This window comes from Pyxicephalus adspersus, chromosome 2 (genome assembly GCF_032062135.1).
Source record: "Pyxicephalus adspersus chromosome 2, UCB_Pads_2.0, whole genome shotgun sequence".
Taxonomy (NCBI): domain Eukaryota; kingdom Metazoa; phylum Chordata; class Amphibia; order Anura; family Pyxicephalidae; genus Pyxicephalus; species Pyxicephalus adspersus.
In genome coordinates, this window is record NC_092859.1 from 11,127,884 (window position 1) to 11,148,973 (window position 21,090).

At 40.6% G+C, this 21,090-nt stretch overlaps 2 protein-coding genes across 5 annotated transcripts in view; one reads left to right on the forward strand and one right to left on the reverse strand.

Moving 5' to 3' along the window:
- The window catches only part of WDR83 (WD repeat domain 83), a 7,710-nt gene extending 1,955 nt beyond the window's left edge, over window positions 1–5,755 (forward strand). For all 3 annotated transcript variants that reach the window (XM_072399477.1, XM_072399480.1, XM_072399481.1), the window contains exons 3-10: window positions 122–242; window positions 1,651–1,756; window positions 1,879–1,927; window positions 2,069–2,195; window positions 2,309–2,376; window positions 3,004–3,112; window positions 4,159–4,273; window positions 5,554–5,755. In XM_072399477.1, the coding sequence (XP_072255578.1) occupies window positions 122–242; window positions 1,651–1,756; window positions 1,879–1,927; window positions 2,069–2,195; window positions 2,309–2,376; window positions 3,004–3,112; window positions 4,159–4,273; window positions 5,554–5,697 (839 nt within the window). In that variant the 3' untranslated portion in view covers window positions 5,698–5,755. The remainder of the gene's footprint in view (window positions 1–121; window positions 243–1,650; window positions 1,757–1,878; window positions 1,928–2,068; window positions 2,196–2,308; window positions 2,377–3,003; window positions 3,113–4,158; window positions 4,274–5,553) is intronic.
- A 12-nt stretch (window positions 5,756–5,767) lies between these two features.
- Window positions 5,768–16,055, reverse strand: DHPS (deoxyhypusine synthase). 2 transcript variants are annotated; one of them, XM_072399476.1, is made up of 11 exons: window positions 15,907–16,055; window positions 14,644–14,853; window positions 13,555–13,668; window positions 10,762–10,883; window positions 10,515–10,611; window positions 10,347–10,433; window positions 9,630–9,735; window positions 9,165–9,268; window positions 8,582–8,707; window positions 8,394–8,499; window positions 5,768–6,067 (listed from the first exon to the last, which is right to left on the reverse strand). In XM_072399476.1, exons 1-10 carry the CDS (start codon window positions 15,910–15,912, stop codon window positions 8,398–8,400), a joined length of 1,074 nt encoding a protein of 357 aa, XP_072255577.1. In that variant the 5' UTR covers window positions 15,913–16,055; the 3' UTR covers window positions 5,768–6,067; window positions 8,394–8,397. The 2 variants fall into 2 exon arrangements, with proteins under 2 accessions (XP_072255577.1, XP_072255576.1); XM_072399475.1 differs by having other exon boundaries at window positions 5,768–8,499.
- Between the last annotated feature and the right edge of the window lie 5,035 nt (window positions 16,056–21,090).

The following is a 21,090-nucleotide window of genomic DNA, read 5'->3' on the forward strand; positions in this document are numbered from 1 at the left end:
TCTGTGTCACCCTGTGGTAGTAGGGACAGACTCCATGTCACATAGCTACCCCTGTCTGTGTCACCCTGTGGTAGTAGAGACAGACTTTGTTATCTATCGCTATTCTTCATTGTCTTATCAGTGGATGGGAATTACTGTTTAACATGTGGGAGCGACAAGTCCCTAAAGCTATGGAATCCATACAAGGGAACCTTGCTGAAAACTTACAGCGGTCATGGATATGAAGTACTGGATGTAGCAGGGTAAGTGTATTTCTCTGCATTGACTTGTATGGTGCTAATCTCACATGACTTGTACAAGTTCCCAGTATTCCAAGATGTTATAAAGCATAACATCATTACATATTAGCCCAGTCATGGGGGTCATATCATGTGCTGTATATATCCATCCTTTCTTTCAGTGCCCCTTCATTGCTGTATCCTAATAGATTTTTCCAGTATTTAGTCAGTATTACACGCTGACTGAAACAAATTATATGTTTGATTCTTTTACTGATAAGCAATAGGGGCTGTATTGGGCTCATATACAAGATCAGTTGGACGTTTGTTCTGTCATTTTGTATGGGAGCTTCAGTCCCAGCTCAATGCATTGAACAAGGTTACAGAAGGAAGAACTGATCCAAGGGATTAAAGGCTTTGCAATGCAGGAAAAGCTGCTTCTGTGTCCTAATCCCTGAGATGTGAGCAGTTACATTTCCTAGAATTAGAGGTGAGCTTGTCTCAAATTTAGCATGATGATAATCAGAAAAATCACGTACTTGCATTTGTATTTTCATATGCTGTTGGAAAGGATGGGGATTTAATAAATAGAATAACTTTCCAGTTACTATAACCTTAGAGGTCTAAGACACAAAGATCTGTATTAGGGGCAACCCTTGCCATAGAAGATTGAGCAGGCATTAGCTATATTCAGATACAACTATGGCATACTGGTGCTGAGAGCTACATTCTAATTGATATGGAGATTACAAGCTACAAGTGACCTTCTAAAATGCTCCTTGCTTGGCTGTCTTGGCTTTAATGTCAGTTTCACCATTGGTAACCCCCCAACCGTCATCATTGCAGGCCACCTGGTAAAATACATTACATTTCTCCGCATTTCAGACATTTTCAGTTTGCAGCCTTTGTGAAGAATCCTCCTGCTGCACATGCATACACTTCTATGGGTAAGCTAGGGAAAGCCATGAGTGCGGCTTGTCTATATAAATGAATGGGACTGTGGTGTGTATGTCCAGGTGGAACATTTCCTGCCTGGCACATTTTCTGTGCAAATGCTGTGCTAGGTAAGGCACTACAGCTAAAATCAATGGATGGCAGAGGTAAACATGTATTTAACAGGTAATCAGCCCTTGGGGGAATGGCAAGCGGAGGGGGGACATTAGGGACAAACTTATTACACAAAACTAAAATCCAGACATACTGCTAATGTTAGTTTGCAAATGCTCCCAATCTAACTATGCTTACATATTGACAAGAGAGTAGAGCGATGACTATCCATTTGGTAATGTCTCCTTCACATACATTCAGCAGTTTGAAAAAAAGTCAGTGACCAAGTCATTTTGCCCAATCATGGACACTCATTTCTCTGCTATACTGTGTGGTAGGAATAAACTTTATTGATTGCTTTAACCACAGTGGGTCACTTTTACAGGTCATGTGACAATAGCCAGTTGTGTTCGTGCAGTTCAGACAAAACGGTGATTCTCTGGGATGTGGCGCAGGGTAATGTGGTCAGGAAGTTCCGTGGACATGCAGGGGTAAGCATTGTAAAGTCCCAAGCAGTATACATGTGTCTTCTCTTAAACATCTTATTTTTTTGGAGATGTGATTTCACATTTTTGGTACCTGATGCCCTGACCTTTTTTATGTTTTCTTGTAGAAGGTAAACTGTGTTGAATTCAATGAGGAATCTACAGTGATCATATCAGGTAATAGTGAGCACCACCTATAGATGAGTGCCATTTACTCTTCCCTATGCAGGCACACTGAGTGGGTGTTTTTTTTTCTTAGATAATTTTTTTCAGAGGTTTTGAACAATACTTGTATGACTTTTATCTTTGTTCTTTCAGGCTCCATAGACTCCTCTATTAGATGCTGGGATTGTCGCTCTCGCAAACCAGAAGCTATCCAGATATTGGATGAAGCCAAAGATGGAATATCCAGTGTCAAAGTGTCCGATCATGAGATTCTCGCAGGGTAGGTGTATTTTATTTTGCCATCAGGCTACCTTGCATGCCGTCTCCAATATCAGGATTTCCTTGTGTGCTGCACTGCCAAAGCAGCCAATGACTTATTTTTGTCTTCTTCAGGTCTGTAGATGGACATATGCGTCGTTATGACCTTCGGAAGGGAGAGATGTGTGCAGATTACGTTGGCAGTAAGTCTCTTTTAATAAAGATTATTTGGTGAGGTGTGATCAGTGTATAGATAGTTGGTATGCTTATATGGTGCGGTGTGAATATTATGGGGGTATAGATACTCGGTATCATTATCAAGGTATAGATACTCAGTATCATTATACGGTGCGTTTATCGCGGTATAATACTTGGTATCATCATACGGTGCGGTGTGATCATTATCGGGGTATAGATACTCGGTATCATTATACGGTGCGGTGTGATCATTATCGGGGTGTAGATACTCTGTATCCTCGTGCGGTGTGATTATTATCAGGGGTATAGATATGGGTATCATTATCGAGGTATAAATACTCTGTATCCTCATACGGTGCGGTGTGATTATTATCAGGGGTATAGATACTCAGTATCATTATACGGTGCAGTGTGATTATTATGGGGGTATAGATACTCAGTATCATTATACGGTGCGGTGTGATCATTATCTGGGTATAGATACTCGGTATCATTATACGATGTGGCGTGATCAGTATCGGGGTATAGATACTCGGTATCATTATACAGTGCTATGTAATTGTCAGTACTGTTGCTGCTAGCATCCAGTTCGGTATTCCTGCAGTTTTCTCTATTTCTTTTTTTTTTTGCAGGTCCCATTACATGTGTGAGTTTTAGCCAGGATTCGCAGTGTCTCTTGGCTTCATCCCTAGATTCCAGTCTTCGCCTCCTTGATAAGGACTCAGGAGAACTATTAGGAGAGTAAGTGGGGCAATCAGGGGGTGGTAAAGAGTAATAAATCCAGGCCCATTCCATCAGTACCATTTACATATCTCATAATATGTATATTCCTGAGATTGTTTAGCAAGGTATTGGAAATTAAAACATGCAGAGCTAATCTATACATGACCTGTACAATAAAAATTTAGCAATTGCAGACTTTATTTTTCTTTTCTATTAAACTTTTGCTATCACAAGGGAGCTGACTAGGCAAACATCACCCCTGTAATCTGCAGCTTACACTCAAACTATATTATTATTGAAGGTAAAATTACTGGTGGGTGAGTATACTGCTCTTACCCCACCCATTGGCAATCTATGTACTGTAGTAGGCAAGTGGCTCATTTTGGCAGCAGTGTATTTGGTAATAGACATGTATATCCAATGTCATACTTTATGGTTATAGGGGGTACATAGGATTTGTTAGTGATCGTATCTTTATATAATAAGAAGTTTGGGAAAACAACATGCAATCCAAAATAGACCCAAGAGTGTAAATTTAAAGCCCAGCTCTGGTCATTTTGTTTTTTCTTTGCATAGAGTAGGTAAGGGGTAGAACACCTTGTAAGGTTTTTACTTTTGGCTGCGTCCAGACTGGAAGTGAGGAGATGCTTAACAAAGTATGCAATGCAACTTTGTAAAACAGAATGATGCTCTGCGTTCTGCCAGCTTCTAGGATTCTAAAGCTGGCAGAGGGCAACATCCCTGTAAAATAATTAGGATAGTCCAGTTGATATCCTATCACAAAGTCACATGACCACCTCTGCTTCATTCGCAGAGCGCACCATGGGGCTTCACATCATTGACAGGATGTGCTTGGGGATGACTCCCCTAGTTTATAGTAAAGTAGCAAAAGGTTAGAACCTCAGACTTTAATTATGTTGGCATTGGGAAAATTCCCTGAACCCTTATCGTGATTCCAATCATTCCTCACTTTGACGCTTTTTGACTTGATAATTATTAAAAATAAACAAGTTGGCAAGTTCATCGTAAAGTTTGTGACCTGCTTCCATCTCTTGCCCCAACAGGTACACTGGGCACCAGAACAACAGCTACAAGCTGGACAGCTGCTTTAGTGAGAAGGACACACATGTCGTTAGCTGCTCCGAGGACGGAACAGTTTGCTTCTGGGACTTAGTAGAGGTGATTTTCAGAATATTTTCATTGATCTCCAACATTACTTGTAGAAGGAAATCTCAGATATGTTCTTTACATCAGTCTGTTCCTTACAAAAGATAAGATATATTACAAAACTTTGTTCTGCATTGTCCTTGTTGTAGATGGTCACTTTTCAGCTAGCATACTCATTTGTGCTTCAGCACTTGTCAACTTATTGAACCTAAAGTGTAGCTTTTATTTGGCATGAAATGGGTTACAAAGACAGCCCTGCAAGGCAAGTAATATTCAAAGGAAACTCGGTAATGGATTTAACAACAGTGGGCTTCACTTTCCTGGCTAAGAACTGCAAAAACTGCACATTCTGTTCATGCTCCAGCACAAGGCTCTTCCAGCAAGGAAAGATGTGATCCAGTTTTGGCATGTGGGTTTCCAAAAAAAAAAAAAAAAAACAATTATCACAACGCAAACTGTCGGCAGCAGTGTTTTAATTACTTGCTGCCATTATGAAAGAGAGATAATTGGATTCTGCTGGAGCATGATGCTAGTTATCATTTGACTGATACTCCAGCAATAGGTTTGGGCTGTTCGGTCAGACAATTGGTAGCATCACGCGATGTCCAAGAAATTATGAAGATATGTTTTTGTAATCTAATAGCTTTATCTTTAACATGTCTGGGTGTGTCCTGTTATATGTTTCTGGGCTTGTCTATGTTTTAGAGGTGGATTGCCCTAATATTTTTTGTGAATAAAGTCCATTTGTTTTTAATTCCAACACAACAGACTTCCTGGCTGCATGTATGACACGCGCTGCAGTGCATTACTCAGTACTGTATAAGTGTATAAAGTGGACTGCAACATGGATCTGTACAGGTCCAAATGTTCACTACTGGAGTAGATAGGCTAACATGGGAGAACCAGGGTGGCAAATATTTTCATTCCTGGACCAGATCCATTTCAGGTTCTCCCATGATAGTCCTTCTTCCCCAGTCTATAGAGCTTTATTAAATCAAGTTCTATTTCTCAAGACTCAAAATGGAGTGAAATCAGATCTCTCCCAATAAAGATTAGTTCTCTCAGTTGTCACTAAAATGTTCATATTGTATCTTCATCTACTGATGACAGCTTAAAACTTTAGCTATCTCCTATGTTTTAGTCCCTGACAATGGACAGAAAAAAAGAATCCCCTGCATATAAGAGCAATAAAACAACATTTCTGTCCACAACCCAATGTTGGCTTTGGATATTTTATTTCCTGATTGTAGTGAATATGATGCAATGTAATGCTTTGTCTCTCCATCTTGCAGGGTTCCCTCATCCACAAACTCCCAGTAAGTAAAAGTGTTGTCCAGTCCCTCTCGTACCACCCCAAAGAACCGTGTCTACTTACCGCCAGCGAGGGGGAAGTCCAAGTGTGGAAAGACTCACCTGAAGAAGATACACCCAGCTGACCTAATATTAGACTTTGCACATTTGCACAAACTTTGTTTTTTTTTTTTTTTGTAATAAAACAGAAGAAAATATTTTTGGAAACCTTTTATTTCCACTTTGTCAGAACGGCTTAAATAGTTAAATTAAATTACAGCAGCCGTGCCTGAAGCAGATCAGCACAAAGAAAATAAAAACAATGCCATTCTGATGTTATATAGCAGGGGTGTCAAACTCAAATACACGGAGGGCCAAAATAAAAACTTAGACAAAGTCACAGGCCAATCTTGAAATTTATTTAAAAAATTGAGGACATTTTTTCTTCTCATTAGATATAAACCCTTTTCATATGGAAACAAAGAGGTTTTGCTTCACATTCAATCTGGAACAAACCTATAATAGAGAAAGAGGCATTCATTTTTTTTTTTTTAATAATATTTAAGAAAAAATCTTATGCCTTTCTCTATTTGTAGCTTTCGGAGTTGAATTTCAATGGTAATCTTTTTCCATTATAACAATAATAACAACAATATTCTTCTATGAATATCCAACCATTCAAGTCCATGCCTTGGAGTAGCAAAGGAAATGTACAGCGGAGGGGGAGTGCTGGAAATGCTAGACGCGGCCAATGCAGGGCTAAATCTTTTATGAGTGGCCCGCCGCTTAAACTCCCTCTTCACTGAAATAGCACCGCTACTAAAATTCCCGGCATTATTTGCGTCTATAAAACAGTCCAATGTGGGGCCACGCATAGGCAGAGAGCCCGCTGGTCTATAGACGCGAGTGATGCCAGGAATTGTAGTAGCGGTGCTATTTCAATGCAGCGGCGGGCCAGCTGCAGTTCATATTTAGGATTCCTTTGGGGGCCAAAAAAAAAAGGATGTTGGGGGCCAGAGTTTGACACCCCTGTTATATGGAAAGATATGGTGCTCCGACTGCAGCCAGAGTTACCGCTGATTGCTACCAACCGCTCCTATGTCAGCAGCACTGTTTAAAGAGAACCAGTCATCACAGAAATATAGAAATGCCACCACTAACATTGTCATTTTTTTTTCTATTTACATGTATAAAAAAAAATTCAAATATACATATCACACTCTAATAAGGAAGCTTTGCATTGATTGCATTCTTTCTCCAAATACAGTAAAGGATTTTAACACTGGGGCAAGTCAGCCTGGAAAAAGCTGGCACCTTGTATGCACCAACTGCTAAATTAAATATTTCATATTTAACAGATTAAAAGGAAATAAAAACTAAGTATAAAACAAAGACCGTCTTCATCCATGAGTTTCATTTAAAGGTGAAAACTCCTGTGCTCAAATTATAGTAAAGGAAGAATAAAGAAGACAACCTTGGCACTTTGATGAGAATCCTGCAATAGCAGACTCGTATTTCCATTCTACTGGTTTCCCTACAAAAAATATAACTGCACATACAATTGAAATAAGTGAGAAGGGGACCTAAAGTGAACCTGAACTTTGTCTCTGCAAGCAACAGGTTCATGCTTATGCAAATTTTAGATGCAGGAATCTGCTTATCTTTAGACACTTCATGTCCGCCTGGGGCAAATAGAATTCATTATTGGATGGAGCTAATTTTAAACGTAAAACTGTTGAATGAAAAAAATATATTATACCTAGAAGACTGGGCATAATATATTATACCTAGAAGACTGGGCATTTCTTTTTACGATCAGTGGGTGAGAGTGCAGGTATGGCTATGATTTATGCAAGCACAAGCACATTTTAGCCATACCAGACCCCCCTCATATGCACATCACCCACTGATCCCTATAGAACCTGTAAGCAGGATGATCAATATGTGTTTGATATGTATATGTGATTGATATATGTTTTCCCAACACTGTCAACCATACTGTCCTTGATAATTGCTACGTCAAGAGAAACCTACATGACCTCTGAACAACATTGCTACTGGCTTAGCTGGGATACCATCACCTGTATCAATACTGCAGCCATACTGCTAAATACTAACCAAACTACATGGCAACTATATACAGTTTTCTCCAGGCTTGCAGCATCAAGGTGAGTAAGCTTCCACAGCCATTTGTCAAGAAGCAGCTACTTTTAAAGGAAACCTATACTGAGAAAAAAAAGGAGCATGTCAGTGCTGACCTCTCCAGAAAATGGTAATTGTGTTGATCCAAAAGCATTCAGATCCGGACACATGCACAGAAGTTCTCACTTTACAAGCTCCATACTTTTTTTCTAGGTCAGTGTTTCAGTACCGAATACAGAAACAGACATAAAACTTGTATTCTTGGACGAGAACAGCAATCTCGGATGAATACAATCTCCATCGTATGTTGCCTATTACACTAACAATGAATGAACATTTTAGAAATTCACTTTTCTTGTCTTGGCGCAAGATTTTTTTTAACTTAAATAATATTTCAAGTTAACTACAAGTTCAAGCATTCCTGGTCATTGAGCATGCCAGCGCTTTGGGACTTCTTTACTAACTTTAAATTTACAAGCCTCCCATGGCTTTAGAACACCATATATACATATTTTATTTACATATGTATTTTCTATAATTGCACATTAAACATATATTTACATGCATGCTGCATCAGCCCTGGAACCCTGCTGCTGAAGAGAACAGGTAAAATAAAACAAAAAGTAAAATCTGGGTAAAACATAGCAGGACCCAGAAAACCAGCATGCTTTATGAGCACATGGGAGATTTTTAGAGTCACCATCCTAGGAATCCTGTTCTTTCTGCATGTTTGTGAAATCTGTGTGCCTCTGGGCAAACGTCTGCGCCACCAACAGAGGAAATACCAGCGTGGCATCAGCATACACCTGTGAAGGGTAAGAATGATATGGTTGGCATGGTGCTGATTGCTGGAAATTCGTTCACAGTGGATGATCAATTTCTACAAACCTTGACAGGGTTGGCATCCATGCGAATCTTTCCCCATGACACTGCTTCGTCAGGTCTTGCACCAGCGTCTGAACCATCAAATTCCTGTGCAGTATTGATATACACGGCATAATCTGCACCGTTCCTCTACAAGAGCAAAGGATTGAAAGAGTGAGCAAGACTTGGTTATGGAAATTGAAATGTGCTGCAGTTTTACTTCCCAAATACCCATTTTATTTCATGTTGCTAAAGTGGCCTTAATCCCTGTCCCAGCTGGACCTACAAGCCTAATACTCTTTGTATATTAATTTTGGAAAGAATAACGAATGGCTAAACCCTGCTTAGGTAAGTGGTTAGGAGTACCTGCTTTTGGTGTAAGACTCACATCGCCTGAGCTTGTTTCTATCCTACCTTGTGACAACGACCAGCCAAAGGATCACTGACTGCTATTTCCTTTGACAACATGAGTTAGATATTTAGATGAGTTAAAAGTGAAGCCTGCACAAAGCAAGCACCAGCAGTGTCCCTAAAACAAGCCAACCAAAGTTAGCTTAACCAAGTACTTTTTTCTCCAGGGGGGCTTTAAAGGTCTTCACATGCTTACCATGAGATTAGCATTGCAGATATGATGTTTCACTAATCCTCCCCCCAAAATGATCATCCCTGTCTTCTTGGCAAAGACCACAGAGGAATTCAGCCGGCGAATATCTGTATGGAAAAGCGAATTAAGAAAATTTGTAGATCAGTTTAGCTATTTTTCTACAGATGACAACAACAATAGTTCCCACAATAATATTCTGTGACTACATATCAGCATGAAGTTACATTAAAGTTGTAAACATAACACTTTTTCTCTTACAGTAAACAAAACCTGTATAATCTATAATGTCTCATGAACCCTCTGCAGCAAACTAAGCTTTAATAATGTTTCCTATACCACAAGCAATGTTATTAGGAATTGGGGGTACATTTGGTTGCTGCAGTCTTCAACAAATTCGGAATAGGTACAGATGCAATTAAATTATAATATATAAAATACATTATTCTATTCAAATGATTTCACATGTACCTTCTACAATGTCCAGTTTTAAGCCAGGATTCTTGTATGAGTGGAAATAGAGCATATCGCCCAAAGAGCCATCTGTCAATGCCGGACTGTACACTGGGATGTTGTTCTGTTGAAAGAATGAGTTAAGTATGACTTCAATGAACTGTTAAAATATATATGATGCATAGCTCATTCTGTCTGTGTCACCCTGAGGTAGGAGGGAAGGATAGGCTTCATGTTGCCCCATGAGAGGGACTTTTTTGTATTAAGGACTAGTTCAATGCATCCAAATGTTTCCAAAGAACGGGATGGGGGATCCTTGGGGAAAAAAGTGTTTTTTGGATGAAACGGGGAAAAAAAACAGAACCGGCCTGCAGCCACCCTTGTCAGCTGCAACAGTCCTCACTGCGACATGAAGGATCTGTGTCCTCTCTTCTGTCATTTGATTTAGCCTTCACACAAGCAAGCTTATGTGATTAGCCTTAAAAAAAAATGACAGGAAAACAGGTCACAGAGAGGACTGCTGCAGCCAACAAGGACAGCTGTGGCCTAGTTCAGCAGAGATCATGCTGGTCCGAAGCCTAGTGGTTGGGGATCCCTGCTCTATGTCACATAGCTATTCCTATTTGTGACACCCAGTGATGGGAGAAACACAGACAACGTAACATAGCTCTTTCCTTTCTGTGTAACCCTGTGGTGGGAGACAGACTCCATGTAACATAGCGCACAAGCACTTACTTTATAGGCCCAGTAATATACAGAATCTGGGTGATTAATCTCTTTCCCCAAACGAGCAATCATCTTAGATGGTGTCCACTTGGTGCCCTGTAGTGAAAAAAAGTATGGTGATTATCATATTTACCACATACATAAAAATGTCCAATACATTTCTTCCATATTACCCACCTCTGTGTCTTGTTCTAACACCATCTGGTCCAGTATTGGGGTAATCCAGTCCTCAAACAGACAGTAATTATTATTAGGAACAAGAAGGTTACCGATCCTGCAAGAAGAGAGAATGGATTGTAGTGAGGCATCAAAACACAGAAAGAAGCAGAGAAAAGGAAGGATACGTAGCAAGAACTGCCTCAGTCCTAATGAGAAATAGCATGCAGAGACAGCAAAGCCACTAACCCTGTTCAAGCCAATTTACCTGTTGATGCCCTTAGGCCTCAGATCAGCTCCCCTCATGCTAAAGTCTCCTAAGAATGTAGGTGCAAGACATTTTATCAGATCCTCCTCCACTCCACCTGCTGTAGTTACAACAATATCAACCTACAAAGAAACAAAACACAGATACATTAAAGTGCATCTCCAATCCAAAATCATTAATCAAGTGTGCAATCCCCTATGATTCCCGCTTTAAATGCCCCAAGCTTGGCTCCAATCGCCTCCAACACTAATGATCCAGCCAGTACTTTTCCCTTTTAAATCATTAAATCATTTGAACGCTGCAAAAATGCTTATGAATTCTTGCAGCAAAAGAGCTAATGCAGCACAAATTGCTGACCATTGGTGAGACATTGGTGTCGGAACACAAAGTGTAACACAGCTTGCCGTTTATGGGACAGCCTGGCCAAAGACCAGAGTCATATTGCCAGTCCTCTCCCTTTCCAACCTCCCAAAAGTCTACAACTGAACCAACCACAGAAGAATGAAGAAGATTAGCAGGTGTAAATATTCACACTCTACATTAGTAAATGTGCGTCGTCCATCTGCGGAAAAGATTGTAATGAGAAACACTATGAGAAGAGCGTAAGCTAGTGGAAGCTGTGCGATGCTCAATACCAAAAGTATTATGAAAAACTATACAAAATTCCACCTGATATAGGTCTCCTCCTATCTATCCTATCTGCAGCCCAACAACTTGGACAACAAACCCCAAATTAGGGAATTTTCATTAGCATGGAAACACATGAAGCCTGGTAAAAGCCTAGGACATGACAGCTTGCCATGCAACACCAGCATAATATCAAAAACATTGAACAATATAAACAAGTGTTGTGTCATTTACATGATGTCAAATCCTGTGACTCATTCTATAAATATATGGGAGTATGTATTGAGATAGTGTTTAACTATCTCTCATACATTAGTTAGTGTTAGCGATGTCTGAAAAAAGTTAAAGCGGAACTAAACCTAAGTGACTCGCCTATCCACGTTCCATCACATAGGACCGCCATCTTTCTTCCTCCCAGAGATGATCTTGGCCATCTTGATTGGCTGTCATAGGATATTATAGGCTGGCATGGATGTGACAGTGTATGCCAAGATATTGTCGAATTACCTTTTACTTATGCTTCTTTCTCCGATATCTTTTGAGCAAATGGGCAATAACTTGGGCAGGAGGCAAAGCAATACAGCTATAGAATTAAATCTACAGTAATAGGCAATTAAAAAGATGAAACTGAATTCATTCCTTGGGCACCCATGCTATTGCTACTTGATTAATATTTATACTAAAATTGGAGCCGTTTCAAAAGTACCTCCAAACTAACAAACATACTGGGCTTCATGGTGGTTTTTCAAGAGAAAAAACAGAAGCTAGTGGTCTTTGCTGAGGCCATGCGTTTCTTTTTTAATTTAAACCACATGCCGCACTCCCCAACCTAAAAAATGCCCTTGGCTGCCTATCAAACCGATAAATTCATTAGGCAATATCCTCTGCTTTGAAATCTTCCTCCCAGATGAGACAGTCACCACATAGCAATTACATTTTCTCTTTACTTGAAAGATACGCAATTACTTATTAGGAAATTCAGTTACCGTCTGAGCGAACTCCTCCCTTACACAGAAATTACAACGTGACTTTAAAGCTGGACCTTCCCTTCTCTTACATGGTCTGGAAGGGCTGCCATGTCAAAAATGAATGTTACTTCTCAATTGCTTTATGTTTCACAAATACAAATTTTCCCAAAGAGAATCACAAAATTCTCATTTTCTTTCCTTGTTTTACCCTTAGAAATGGAGAAATTACATTTCTGCATGTGTGAGGACACTTCCCATTGGTTGTCCACATAATGAAGGCAGTGAAGTTTACTCTGCCTTGGAACATCATTCTTTTTAAATCAGCAATAAGGGAAGTGACATCTGCAAAAGGTGACAGGCAGAGACTGAGCAGTCCCATGACAGGAAGTAGTACTGTCAAGGGACCTGGACAGAAGATTTAAAGCGTACCTAAACTCAGAAATTTCAGGTAGACAACCCTTTTATGTTAAGTAAAAATTCTGTTTTTTTTTTTTTGTTTGTTTTTTGTCTTGGGTGCTCCTTCTGCGCATGCCCGAGATGCAAGGAGCCTTTACGTAGAAAAAAAAAATTGCCAATCTCACGCATGCACAGTGGGATCGGCAAGTTTTTTTTTTTTTTCAAAACTTTGTCACCCGATTTTGCACCTGAGTTGGGTGACATAGAAAGAAGAACCCGGAAGAGACGAAGATGTCTCGAAGATGACAGCCCCAGTGCCCCGGCTCTCAGACGGGTGCCGGGAAGACGCAGAACCTGACAAAAGAGACTTCCGGATGGATCGCACTGCCCTGCAGGATTGATGGTAAGTGGATTTTTTTTTGTTTTAGGCATTTTTAGGTTTTATTCCTCTTTAAGGAAGTATATCTTCCTTTACAAACCAAGAAATAGATCCCATGTTATGGTTTAAAAGGAAGTGATTTATTTCTGGATTTTGCACTGGTATTAGAATAAACACCTGTGCACATTATCAGATGGAACTGCACAGACACTAGAATTGACATGACTGACATCTGAGCCTATATCTAAGTGCCGGAAGTAGATCAGTAGTCATTGTTACCTGTAATAATAAATACCTGCGGATGTTACATTTAGATATTGCACCTAATATGAAACAATATCTGATGCCAAGTCCATTTTCAGTTGTCTTTTTCAGTACACACTAAAAGCTCCATAAACCTAGAGGCTCTCTTTGAATTCTCACCATTTTGTGTTCCACCAGGTATCGGATGATCTCTCGCACACCGGAGCTGATCAGGTTGGAAGTGTATCCCAGTGAGATGACACATCCCCCAGGAGATGAAAGCTTTGTCTCGATCTAAAAAAATGAAAGATATCATATGATTGTTTATTATTTAAATTGGATTAAAATGTAACAATGCACAGTGATCTTATAATAAGGGATGGAAAAAACCTTCCCTGGCAACTTCACTGCAATCATTTGAGAAATTGACACCAAAATATATTGCAGGAGAAAAACATGTAACACAGCCACAGATGTAATGTCGTTGGAATTCATTAAACCCTTGTACATTTTTTTTCCCACACTAATTAAAATGGACATGTTAGATCTAAAGATTACATACAATCCCCCAATTATTATACTATATACGATTATATATTACTTGAAAGTACAGAACTATATAATAAGTAATGTCAGTGATTTTGTCAATTTGTCATTTCACCTTAGAATCAAATTAATCTCCTGTGCTTTGCCTTCAAATCCCTACACAGTTCTTGTCCCACTTACATTTCTGACTTGATAGAAAAATACTCCTCTAGCCGCTTTCTCCGCTCCTCCAATGACCTACTAATGACATCCTCACTCAACCTCATCACACGCACGGCTCCAAGACTTTTCTAGAGCTGCCCCGACTCTTTGGAATGGTCTTCCTCATCCTATTCGGCTTGCTCCTACTTTTTGCTCATTTAAAAGAGCACTTAAAACCTACGTTTCCAAACTTGCCTACCCATCTTCTGTCTCTTAAACCCTCAACACTTCCCACCACTCCATATCTCCCTCCTCTTGTGTGATACTTCCCCCACCTCCTCGATTGTAAGCTCTTCTGCACAGGGCCCTCCCCTCCTCCTGTGTCACTGTCTGTCATTTGCAACCCCTATTGAAACGTACTACGAGGCATAATATGTTGGTGCTATATTAATACTGTATTTTATTAATAATAAACTAGATAAAAAAAATGTTTTCTCATATGTTTGCCTTGCTATTACTGTGCTCTCTCCGCTTTGCCAGATAGATCAGAACCCACAGACATTCCTAGCAATACCCTCTCACCATGTTGTTGACCTCCCGTACAGCCTGGCCATAGTGCAGCGCCTGGAATCCAGTGGTCATGTAACTCTGTAGAAGAGCCTCATAGTTGACCCCACGATTGAAGTCGTAACCTTTGACCTGGGGTGTGCCTTCAGGTAGAGCGTCGCTGGGCATCAATACCGCTTCCTTTGCATCGCTGGGCAGCCCTTCTGCCATAGTAATGTTCTGAGGCTGCAAGGGCAAAAAAAATGTATTCATTAAAATTAGCATTGTGCATGGTTTTCAGTAGTATGAATTGTACAAACATTGGTCAGACCACATCTGGAATATGCAGTCCAGTTCTGGGCACCAGTTCACAAAAAAGGACATTGTGGAATTGGAGAGAGTGCAGAGAAGGGGAACTAAACTAATAAAAGGAATGGAGGAGCTCAGCTATGAGGAGAGATTAGCTGAACTGAATCTATTCTCCTTTGAGAAGAGACGTATAAGGGGGGATATGATCACCCTGTATAAATATATAAATGGTCCATATAGAGAACTCTCTTCCCCATTATTCTCTTTATGATCATTACAAAGCACAAGAGGGCACTCTTTGTGTCTGGAGGAAAAGAAGTTTAAGCTCCGGATAAGGAAGGGATTCTTCACTGTAAGGTCTGTGAAAATGTGGAATCGGCTCCCTCAGGAAGTAGTTTCAGCAATTACTATAGATTGGATTGCTTTAAGAAAAAGCTGGATGAATTCTAGAAGCACAGAATATAACTCAGGAGTAAGGGATCGCAATGCTGAAACTTTCCGCCATGGCAGTGCATTGGCTCAGATACAGAGGTGACAACGCTAGGATTGCATGAGGAATCATTGGGTCAGCGTTGTCACCCTCTAATGGCAATGCAGATGCAATAAAAAGCTGGCAGGATTCTCAGGTAATATTTAGGGCATACAAACTTAAATTAAAGCCCCTGGATCTGCAGATTTTATACCCTTAAAGGGAAACTGGACTGTTTTCCCCCAGTATTCTTTACAGGTAACTTTAGTAAAAGTCCAGTCCTGCTTTATCCTTCATATTTGTATATTTCACTCACACTGGTATCTCGCAGGCTGTATATAAACACCACAGGCGCTGCAGGTTACGATGGAAGAAATAGAAATGCGTTGTATTCTTTCTCCAAACCCTATAAATGCCCCAAATACATCCTATAATGCCCTCTGTCACACACTGAACACCGCCACAGTCACCCCTCTCATAGGACCCCATCCCCTGACACAGACACCACACACAGCACTAACCTCCATCCCCAGCACCGGCTCACATGGCGTATTGGCCTCCACTACGGAAGCCGGACGGGACAAAATACGTCCAAACTCTTTCCTCGCTGCCTATTGGATCAGCCGCCCAGCCACTGAGCGGGCATAGTGCGGTGCCGGTCTAATGTGATAGGATTATAGAATGTGGAAATGCCACGCCCCACACGCTATCTTTATAAGGGCTGTTTACGCGCCCAAAATCCTGTCAGAGACCTCAGTGCTGAGGTGACAGTTACGTATTTGTGTGTCTGAAAACTCAGTGACTACAGATAGATTGTTTTATATCATATTTTTGTGACAATAATGAATAAAAGTTAATAATATCAGTGATATATATATATATATATACACACACACACACACTGCCCCATGTACACCCAGATTCTAAGGAGTTGTAGGTTCTAGTCATTTGCTGTGTTTCCTAATCCGAATTTAGAGATATCAGACTTTGCATTTGAATAGTGAAATCAATATTGGTATTGACTGACTAATACTATGTACAGAACAGCTTTTATGCTTTCTATTCTACATCTCTAAAAGTCCATAATTACATTAAAAAAACTGCATCCGACGGGGCTATGTTAGGTATAGGCCGCCCCTGACAGTCCTATGTTACATATAAGCTGCCTCCGACAGTCCTGTTACATATACGCTGCCTCCGACAGTCCTATGTTAGGTACAGGCAGCCTCTGACAGTCCTAAGTTATGTACAGGCTGCCTCCGACTGTCCTATGTTACGTACAGGCTGCCTCCGACCGTCCTATGTTACGTATAAACTGCCTCTGACAGTTCTATGTTACATATACGCTGCCTCCGACAGTCCTAAGTTACGTACAGGCTGCCTCTGACAGTCCTATGTTTGGTATAAGCTGCCTCCGACAGTCCTAAGTTACGTACAGGCTGCCTCTGACAGTCCTATGTTACGTATAAGCTGCCTCCGACAGTCCAATGTTACGTACAGGCTGCCTCTGACAGTCCTATGTTACGTATAAGCTGCCTCCAACAGTCCTATGTTTGGTATAAGCTGCCTCCGACAGTCCTATGTTTGGTATAAGCTGCCTCCGACAGTCCTATGTTTGGTATAAGCTGCCTCCGACAGTCCTATGTTACATATAAGCTCACATAAGAAGCCGCAGAGCAGAGATACGCACTGTTGGGAGCATCCGGGGAGAGGGGGGAGGCTGTTCTTTTAACTCAATCCCACAGTGGTGGTCAGTTGTAGATTTATTTAACCCCAGCTCAATGTTTTTTCATCAGGTCACATGCCTCTGGGCCATACTATACCTAGTGACCAGCTGACCATATTGCCTTTACCTCATTCTGGGTGTATGGATAGCATAGGGGGTCTTTGTATTGATTCTGCAACAGAGTGCCCAAAAGATGGTGTGCACAGAGGCAGCCTGCTGGTCATTAGCAGAATTTTGATTGAATATTACATTTTTTGGTCCTTTAAGGACTAAATCAAAAAAACCATCTTCTGGTGGAATTTGATCTTAACACGCAACTGAACAGCAACACTAGAAATGACCAGACAGTGGTGTCACCCAGCATGGTCTGCACCCACCGCACCTTGGGAATGATCCATCAGTATCAGAGAGAGGAAATCTGAAATAAAAAGAATTTTGCCCACAGCAAAAGACTTCCGATTTAATTGTGCTACTAAAAGAATAAATCATATTGGTAGCAAGGGGCTAAGTCCTCCTTTTCTTTCCTAGACACCCTTCTGATATAAAAATCCCATAATTTATTATCCTATTATTACCTTGGTAAACGCTGCTTACGTAGACTGCTACTGATGGCCACTTCTTTGGATTTGAGTCACCTACCTGGAGATGTATCGTACGGCCATATTTTTTGTCTCCTGCTGACCTCCTGTATTGACCACTGTTAAAGCTTCATTATTTATAGACTGAAATATAGTTATGGACATATAAATTCTTTAAGTTCCAAGGTGATAAGGCTGATATGAACATTGTCCTTGGCATTAAAGCAGTCGTTCCTGAAAAACAAGTTTCAGGAATATGACCGATTTAGGTCAAAATGGAGCAAACGGTCCTTGCCCCTAGGCTAAACCATAAGGAATAATGGGTCATATGTACAGGACTATCCAGTTTCCAACTGGTCCTGGATTAAGCCTTGTCTGCATGGATCCCGTGGTCCCTTCTGCACAGAAAACTAAGATTTGAGCAAAAGGGTCCTAACTCCCTGCTTGTTGTAACACAGATACTAGACTTCTAATCCGCTGTTCCCGTAATTAGAGGTTCATGTAATCCACACTAAGCTTTTACCTGTCTCATAGTGTGCAATGGTTGGGATGGTCAATCTCTCTGAAACATTTACAACAGTGGGTGTTTATTGCAAGTGTATGAGACTGGGGGCTAAATCCTAACAGTATTGCTGTCCAAGTCCCACATAGAGACCAGGAGTCATTTTCTGACACCAGAACAATACCAGTTAAATGTAAATATAAAAAAAGCCTGGATTAAAAAGAACTTTCACAGATAAACCACACCTGCAGTTTGTTAGAGAAAATCTAAAAATGTATGTGGATCCTGGCCCTCAAAGGCAGTTGGACAGGCCTGCTATAAAGGGCTACTTGCTCCTAGACCTTTATCTCGGATTGTTCAATACCCGATAGATTTCAATTTCATACACACTGTACTTGGCAAGGCTATCAGTGCAGACAGATCATTATTATACTCTGCAGTTCCATCTAGGGCAGGGGTCTGCAACCTGCGGCTCCGGAGCCTCCTTGTTGTGGCTCCCTTTGGCTGCCGCGGGGGAATCTCTGATGGGGGATCCCCTTCCTCCCAAGACACTGCGGAGGAGGGGGATTCCCTATCCGGTGTTCTAATGAAAAAAATCAACCAGTGAAATAAATCTACCACGGGGCATGTACAAATGGGTGTGTACAATGACATCCCCCTCCTTTGAACCCCAATTCCTCTGGAATGGGGAGATGTACAAAACCAAAAATGTAGGTGCAAGTGGGGGACACCTGTGACTAACACCCCCTAAAATTTATTTGTTAGGCTATCATCAGAACATAAAGAACTCTGCCCATCAAAAAAATCTACCGTTACACATTGCTGGAGGCACCTGAACCCCAATTTCTCTGGAACAGGAAGGGGGTACAGGTGAACAAAATTAGAGGTGCAAGTGGGGGACACCTGTGGCTAACACCTCCTAAAAACTCCACCCATCAAAAAACCCCTACCCTGTTACACATAGTTGGAGGCTTCTAGCACCTAAACCCCAATTTATCTGGAAACGGGGGTACAGGTGAAAAAAATATGAGGTGCAAGTACGGGACACCTGTGGCTAACACCTCCTAAAAATTCATAAAAACTCTGCCTATCAAAAAAATCTACCCTGTTACACATTGCTGGAAGCATCTAGCATCTGAACCCCAATTTCTCTGGAACGGGGGGGAGGCGGTACAGGTGACCAAAATAGAGGTGCAAGTGGGGGACACTTATGGCTAACACCACCTACAATTGAATCGCTAAGGCATCGTCAGAAAATAAAGAACTCTGCCCATCAAAATAATCTACCCTGTTACACATTGCTGGAGGCTTCCAGCACCTGAACCCCAATTACTCAAGATTGGGGGGTACAGGTGAACAAAATTAAAGCTGCAAATGAGGGACACCTGTGGCTAACACCCCTTAAAATTTCATCGCTAAGGCATCGTCAGAACATAAAGAACTCTGCCCATCAAAAAAATCTACCCTGTTACGTTAGAAGCCTCCAGCTAATGTAACAGGATGATACGTTAGAAGCTGGAGGCTTCTAGGGCCATAGTTCAGTGTTTAATTTATTTCAAAGTAGGCCTACACATGCACACTTGTTGTAACAGGTAAAATTAAAATAATAAAACTTTTAAAAGTTTATAAACTGTGTTATGTTTTGCGGCTCCAGACTATTTTTCTTTAGTGGAAGAGGAGGCAAAATGGCTCTTTTGATAGTAAAGGTTGCTGACCCCTGATCTAGGGGACAATTGTAATGTTATAAAGTTTTGTAAAATAGGTGTTCCTTAATAAAACTTTCTAAACTTTTATTTTGTTTGTAATCATTTTTAGTTCAGGGTGGGGGTATAAAATCTATATTTAAAGGTGACATAACACATTTTACTTAAAAAAGTTTCCCATATGCTTTTCAGTTAAGAATTGCAAAAACAGTAATCTTAATAATCAGTAAAGTAACCTTTTTTTTCTGAGAATTTGACTTTTTGTATGCTTGTTCAAAGCATGTGACTCTGGAAAAGCGAGACATTGAAGCAAGACACAGCCAAGCAATTAGCAATTATAGAAGAAGCTCAGGAAATTCTCTAATGACCAGAGACTAAATATTCTGTTAAATTCTGGAACTGCCGGTTGTGCCCAACAGTAAATTCTCAGGTTTTGATGGCAGCCTTGGAATTGTATATTCCTTCAACACTCTGTGAGACACTCTCAGCAGTTTACTGAAGAAATGTCCTCTTTACATACCAAGCAAAAGTTAAGCTTTTCCCAGCAATCACAATATATACGTCATTGCATAAAACAAGGTACGTTAACATTGCACAGTTACCCAATATCTCACTGCCCTGATCTTCCATTTACCATATTGATCCTCAGATTCACACTCACCTCTTCCAAGCTGAGGGACGTCTGACCTTCAGAAAATGGTATATATTGTCAGAACTGTGATGTGGGTCATTTGAGTTTCTTAATTAAATTTCCTCCTCCCTCTTGTCATCTTTCCCATCCCTAAATTCTCCACCTCCCCCTCCAGCTATGAGAAAAAAAAAAAGAATTTGCAGTCACAGTGATTTCCTCCAAGGCTCACTATGTACATGATGTATTTCCTTGCCCACTATTGGTGTCCAGAATTTGCCCACCTTGAAAAAAGATTTTATTATTAATATTATTATTATTATTAATAAACAAGATATATACAGAGCTAACATATTACACAGCGCTGTACATTAAATAGGGGTTGCAAATAACAGACAGTGACACAGGAGGAGGAGAGGACCCTGCCCCGAAGAGCTTACAATCTAGGAGGTGGGGGAAGTAACAACACACAATAGGAGGGGAGATATGTACTGGTGGGAAGTAGTGACAGTTTCAAAAGACAGGTAGGCAAGTGTGAAAAAAATGGGTTTTGAGTGCACTTTTAGAG